The sequence below is a fragment of the Corylus avellana genome, chromosome 7 (genome assembly GCF_965113065.1).
Source record: "Corylus avellana chromosome 7, dhCorAvel1.hap1.2, whole genome shotgun sequence".
NCBI lineage: Eukaryota > Viridiplantae > Streptophyta > Magnoliopsida > Fagales > Betulaceae > Corylus > Corylus avellana.
In genome coordinates, this window is record NC_142496.1 from 16,949,235 (window position 1) to 16,956,827 (window position 7,593).

Below are 7,593 nucleotides of genomic sequence, written 5' to 3' on the forward strand. Positions count from 1 at the left end.
CCAAAACTAGCACGCTATGGAGGCACCTTTGGCAACTCCCCATCCAAAATGCAGAAAAGCATTTTCTGTGGCGCACCTGCCACGATTCCCTGCCCACTAGAGCAAATTTATGTTCTCAAAAGGTTCTAACAGATCCTAGTTGTCCAATATGTGCACGCGAGCTTGTGACGCTTTTTCATACTTTATGGATGTGTCCTGCGGTGCGCGATGTCTAGAGTGAAGGAGGTGCTTGCTTCCAAAAAAGCAGCTTTGCGGGGCCTAAGTTTTTGCAGGTTGTTGAAGGAATGATTAGTAGGTGTGATCGCTTGGAATTTATCCAATTTCTGGGCATAGCTCGTCGACTATGGCTTAGGCGGAATGATTTTATACACAGTGGGCTGTTCACACACCCGATGGCTCTCTTTAAGCAAGCTCTTCAGGCGACAGAGTTGTTCCAAACCCTTACGGCGAGAAGCCAAACTGACTGGGTCTCAATGGCAGAAAGCTCGGATACAGAATGGACAGCACCCCCTCCTGGTTGGTTTAAAGCCAACTGGGACGCTGGTACGGATATCAAGCAGGGACGCGTGGGATTAGGGGCTGTTCTGTGGGATCACCAGGGCAAGATGTGGGCAGCACGAAGCCAGACAAGACATGGCTTCCTGGATCCTTCCGCGGCAGAAGCTTTGGGGGCCCTGTTGGCAGTGCAGGTTTGCATGGAGATGGGAATACAGCAAGTTCAACTAGAAGGCGATGCTAAAAATGTAATCATGGCAGTGAACTCTGAAGCTTCGGATGAGAGTAGCAGGGGACAACTGCCTACAGACATACGCTCCTCTTTACGGGCCATATCGGTCTGGGAAATGAGATATGTACGCAGGGGGGAGAATAAGGTGGCTCACGTGTTTGCTAGATTGGCGGTGAATGAAGATGTTCAAATGGTGTGGTTTTATAACCCTCCGGAATGTATAAGGAACCTTTTGCAAGCAGATTTCTCTACTTTGCAAGTTATGCAATAAATACATAGCAACTGCTATTTCTCAAAATTTTGTTCGACCACTTCAAGGCACTCTCACTACAAAAAAAAAAAAAAAAGAAAAGGTTTTTGTTGACCAATAGTTTCTGACGTGTCAAGCATATTGACATGTCAGAAACCTTTTTGAGGTGTTAGTATTGACGTGTGTCAAAGGTTAATAAGGCGGGTGTCAAAAATTTCAATTTTTTGACGTTCCAATTTTGACACGTCAAAAATTACTGACGTGTCAGAAATTGGCATGTCAAAAATTCTTTTTTAATGTAGCAGTTTCACCACGTCAATACTTTATTGATGTGTCAAAAGTGGCACGTCAAAAAAATTATTCACATGTCAGAAATTATTGACGTGCGACTTTTTGACACGTCACTAAAGTTTAAAAAAATATTAAAAAAAAAATTTCCAAAAGTTTTTTTTTAGTTAAATTTACTTCATGTTTAATTTATCATCAAAAATCCAGTTAGAACTTAAAACCCATATAAATCCCTACAAATGTTGAACACCCATGTATATCTAACTATTGAAGGAAAATTCCCAAAATCTCATCATGAATTCACTACACAAGTACTCTGATCTTTAAACATCCAATAGCAATTCCTAAAATACTTCAAACCCCCAAATAATGTGGAAGAACAAATCTAAAAGTGGGTTAGCAAATTTAACAACAAAAAAAAAGAAAAAATAAAAACTTCTATATAAGAGACTAATAGTAATAGAATAACTCAAATTCAAGCATTTATACCTTAAAATCCCCAAATATTCAGACCCCTTCCCTTCTCTCTCCTTTTCTCTTTCTTCTTCACCTTTTCTCCTCTTCTCTCGCAGGTTCCATCTCTTATTTTCTTTTATTTTGTTTAAGCGACAAACAAGGGAGTTGGGCTTGAGAAGAAGAAGAAAAAAAGAAAAAAGAATATATATATATATATATATATATATATATATATATATATATATATTAGTGAGAACCAAAAGACAAACAGAAAGAAGGAATATGGGAGAACAAGTTAGTTGAAATGAGAAGGAGAAAGGAAAGAAAATAAGGAAGAGATCTCATCTAGAAGAGGAAAAGAAAAAGAAAAGAAAAAAAAATGACAACTTATTTGAAAAGGAAGGCTGTGGGCGCACGTGGGAAGAGAAAGAAAAAGAGGAGGGAAAAGGACAGAAAAAAGAAAAAAGAAAAAGGGGTCCAGCTGGTTTGGCGCCTTTTCGATGAGGTTTCTTAATGTGTCTATAGTAGACACATCAATAAATTATTGATGTGTCACATGTGGCAAGTCAAGAATGTCATCATATAATTAAAACATTGCATAATTTTTATTATTATTTAATAACCATATATATATATATATATATATATATATATAAATATATATAATAAAAGCATTGCATAATTTTTATTATTAATTAATAACCATATATATTTTGTTACCTACTATTAATTAATAGCCATAAATTAAAGAATATAAAGCACACATATATAATAACCATATATAGTGAAAGCAATGCATATAAGAGACAAGAGAGCATTAACTAGTTTTATAAAATTTTAATAGGTTTGAATATATCTCTTAATATATGACGACATATACCAATTATACATATACCAATTAAATTTTGTTACTTAATATATGCACCAATTAATATTGTTATCTAATTTTGTTAACCAATTAATTAAATTTTGTTACTTAATATAGATACAAATAATTAATATTATTAATTAATTAATTTTTGACATGTGAAATAATTGCACGTCAATAATTATTGATGTGTCAAAATGACACGTCAATTATTATTTACGTGTTAAAATGGCACATCAATAATTGTTGACGTGTCAAAATGTGACACGCCAAGAAATTATTGACGTGTCACATTTGATACGTCAAGAAAATATAATGAAAATAATAAGAGAAAAAAATTATATGATCACTTATTTAAAAAAAAAAATACTATATACTTAAAACTAAGATAATACATATATGTATTAATATTCCCACAATATTGAAAACGTGATATGTATTAATACTTTATCTCTAATTAATAACCATATATATTTTGTTGCCTACTATTAATTAATAGCCATAAATTAAAGAATATAAAGCGCATATATAAAACATTGCATAATTTTTATTATTAATTAAAAACCATATATATTTTGTTACGTAATATTTATTAATAACCATAAATTAAAGAATTCAAAGCACATATAATAACCACATATATTGAAAGCATGGCATATAAGAGACAAGAGCATTAACTAGTTTTATAAAATTTTAATGGGTTTGAATATATCTCTTAATATATGACGACATATACCAATTATACACATACCAATTAAATTTTGTTACTTAATATAGGTACCAATTAATATTGTTATCTAATTTTGTTAACCAATTACTTTTTCATACCAATTAAAATTAATTTACGACCTAATTTTTTTTAATTCATATTGTATAAATAATTTACTACCTAATTATAATTATAATTAATTATAATTATTGATGTGTGGAATAAAAGCACGTCAAAAATTTTTGACGTGTCAATGGACCACATCAAAAATTTTTGACGTGGCATTTAGACATGTCAAAAATTTTTGACGTCTTAAAGTCCGACACATCAATAAATTTTTCATTGACGTGTTTATTTAGACACATCAAAAATTATTGACGTGGCAAACATGAGTTACTGTTCGCCACCTCAATAAAGTTCCTGTTTTTGTAGTGGATCTCCTTAATCTTTACTTATTTGCTTTATTTTGTTACATTCAGGACAATATAAATTTTAGGGGGAGGAGCTTGATGCTTGATGTTTGTCGTTGTTTTTGTGTTGTTTTGTTTATTTTATATTTTCACAAAAAAAAAAAAAAAGGTTTTGCTTCTTTAGCATGAGTTTTTTGTTTTAAGTTTATTATGCTGCTTCTGCAAAAGAATGTCATTGCCTTCATGCTCAATTTATTGCACATGCACATGGCCACATAAACATGACTCTTTGTTAAGGATACAAGTGACTTAGAATATCTTGAGGATAACAAATGTGGAGATTTCTAACCCTTGTGAGTTTTGAGCTAATCATTCTTCATAGAGGGTTAATTTTTGTGCAATCATATGTCATTTGGAAGCGCAAAAATAAATTCATTATGTTAGTCTCATTATTCTTTGATTTGGCCGAATGCAAAAATCATGTATTTTATGCCACACTTGAATCTTTTGAAGTCATGAATACTGAAGAACAATGCAAATCCTTGCGAGATGAGATTAAGCTATTTTTCTTTATTTTGAGCCTCAACACTCTTCGTATGATACACTATCACTAGTCACCCCATTGAGCCATATAATTAGCCTTTCTTTCTTAAACCCTTTCTCAAGTGTTTCAAGAATGAATTTTATCAAATTATTTCGGAGTGGTGGATTAGTGATTCAAAAGAAGATGAAGAAAAAAAAAAGATTAGTGATTCTCACTTTTACCATCACCTTTTTGTTATTTATTTCTCTTTTCTTTAACCCTATGTTATGTCCCGATAAAAGTCCTTATTTGATCTTAAGGAGTGTATGGTTCTGTGGAAGGCCCCTTGCATAACCTATTACATGTACTAAAGCCAGTGGAAGGCCCCTTGCATAACTAGATAGATCCGAACCCATCATAACTTATTCTAAGTATCTCATGAATATTTTTTATTTGGAATGCTTTTATACCTTTCCAATGCACTTTTCCATTCATGCAAGCTTTTACTAGATAGATCCGAACTCAGCAATACTAAAGCCAGTGGAAGGCCCCTTGCATAACCTATTACATGTTCAGTGAGTTCCATAAAATCACCATTAGGTTTACCACTTTTAAAGGCATTTCGACTGAAGAGTTGAAGTGGTTCATTGTGATCCAACTTATTCACCTGGTATACTAAATCAACTCCGTGTGCACGAAGTAAATCTTTATCTCTTGTTGTTATGATAATTTTACTTCCTAACCCAAACAAATTACCTTTTCCAGCTAATTTTTCTAATTGGAGTAATTGATCCACATCATCAAAAACTAGAAGTACCCTCAAACAACAAAGCCTATATTGTATCAAAGTAATTCCTTGATAAAGATTGTAGACTTATGTCACCTAGGATCTTAGAAAGAAGTTTATTTTGCAAATGGATTAAATAGTCCATTTGGCCAGAAGAAATTGGACACCACATGCCACACAGAAGGTCAAGACCGACTACAAATCCTCTATAAAAGGATTCTTATTATTTTGAAAAGGAGAAGAGCCACAACACCCGTCTTGGTTGGGAGAAGAGCCCATACGGCATAAAAGAAAAGAAAATAACAAAGCAGAGAGCTTCATGCGACTATTGTTGAGTATTTAGGGATTTATTCTTAATATTCAAGTTATTTCTTTTCTACGTTTTTTTATTTATACATTTTGAGGATGCTTTTTAATTTGAGAATAATTTTGTGTGACAAGTTTATTTTGAGTCATTATGATTTTTGTTTATATCAAATGCTTACTTTGTTTAATTTGTTATGATTCGAAAATATATTGAGTGCTTAATTTATGGTCACATTGTAGAATCCTGCTTGACTAACTCTTGAGATTTTATTTTTTGTGAGGACTCTACACATGGATTAGAGGTAAATGTATGGAAGCCTATAATTGAATTACCACCTCATGAGCTCAGCCTTTTGCCGTCAAGTGAGAATGTCCCGAAGGTTAAATTAAAACCCTTGCTGATGGCACACAAGTATGCACATTTAATATGGAAGAATGACTTTGGTGTGGTAAACCCATCCGAACTTGATACTTTCCACTAGGGTAAGTCATTTGATGTTGCGAAAGACTATAAAAGCATGATGTGTTGGAAGATTGCAGACAAGAAAAAGATGAAATAGAGAATCATACATGTTAAGATCTGCAATCAATTAGTGTTAGTTTTTGTGTCGTAGTTTAGGTTATCTTTGTTTTTGTTTCTTTTTTTGTTTTCTAAATTTCTTTCGCTGGTAGCAAGTGTCAATTTGTTTCATCACTTCAAAGTACTCTCACTACACAAAAAAAAAAAAAAGGTTTTTGCTGACCAATAGTTTCTGACATGTCAAAAACCTTTTTTGACGTGTTAGTATTGACGTGTGTCATAGGTAAATAAGGCAGGTGTCAAAAATTCTAATTTTTTGACGTGCCAATTTTGACACGTCAAAAATTACTGACGTGTCAGAAATTGGCACGTTAAAAATTCTTTCTTGACGTGGCAGTTTCGCCACATCAATAATTTATTGATGTGTCAAAAAGTGGTACGTCAAAAAAAGTTTTGACGTGTCAAAAAGTGGCGCGTCACTAAAGTGTAAAAAAAAAATTTAAAAAAAAAAATTTCCAAAAGTTTCTTTTTTCAATTAAATTTACTTCATGTTTAATTTATGATCAAAAATCCAGTTGCAACTTAAAACCCACATAAATCCCTACAAATGTTGAACACCCATATATATCTAACTATTGAAGGAAAATTCCCAAAATCTCATCATGGATTCACTACACAAGTACTCCGATCTCTAAACATCCGGTAGAAATTCCTAAAATACTTCAAACCCCCAAATAATGTGAAAGAACAAATCTAAAAGTGGGTTAGCAAATTTAACGAAAAAAAAAAAAACTTCTATATAAGAGACTAATGGATATAGAATAACTCAAATTCAAGCATTTATACCTTAAAATCCCCAAATATTCAGACCCCTTCCCTTCTCTCTCCATTTCTCTTTCTTCTTCACCTTTTTTCCTCTTCTGTCGTAGGTTCCTTCTCTTCTTTTCTTTTATTTTGTTTAGGCTACAAACAAGGGAGGTGGGCGTGAGAAGAAGAAGAAGAAAAAAAGAAAGAATATATATATATATATATATATAAGTGAGAACCGAAAGACAAGCAGAAAGAAGGAATTTGGGAGAAGAAATTCATTGAAACGAGAAGGAGAAAGAAATGAAAATAAGGAAGAGATCTCATCGAGAAGAAGAAAAGAAAAAGAAGAAAAAAATGACAACTTATTTGAAAAGGAAGGTTGTGGGCGCACGCTGGAGGAGAAAGAAAAAGAGGAGGGAAAATGACAGAAAAAAAAAAGAAAAAGCGTTCCAGTTGGTCTGGCGCCTTTTCGATGACGTTTCTTGACATGTCTACAGTAGACACGTCAATAAATTATTGACGTGTCACATGTGGCATGTCAAGAACACGTCAAGAAAGTCATCATATAATTAAAACATTACATAATTTTTATTATTAATTAATAACCATATATATTTTGTTACCTAATATTAATTATTTCCAAATAAATTAAAGAATACAAATTAAGCGCACGCACATACACACACACACACACACACACACATATATATATATATATATATAATAAAAGCATTGAATAATTTTTATTATTAATTAATAACCATGTATATTTTGTTACCTACTATTAATTAATAGCCCTAAATTAAAGAATATAAAGCACATATATGTATATATAATAACCATATATAGTGAAAGCATTGCATATAAGAGACAAGAGCATTAACTAGTTAAATAAAATTTTAATGGGTTTGAATATATCTCTTACTATATGACGACATA

General features: G+C 32.2%; 1 protein-coding gene across 1 annotated transcript; it reads left to right on the plus strand.

Moving 5' to 3' along the window:
* The first annotated feature begins 392 nt into the window (after positions 1 to 392).
* On the plus strand, positions 393 to 998 carry LOC148584579 (uncharacterized). Its single transcript, XM_088518515.1, has one exon. It carries the CDS (start codon positions 393 to 395, stop codon positions 996 to 998), a length of 606 nt encoding a protein of 201 aa, XP_088374641.1.
* Positions 999 to 7,593: the final 6,595 nt, after the last annotated feature.

Excerpts from the sequence above, each read along its gene's own strand:
- LOC148584579 (XM_088518515.1), top strand. The coding sequence starts at position 393 with ATGGCTCTCTTTAAGCAAGCTCTTCAGGCGACAGAGTTGTTCCAAACC.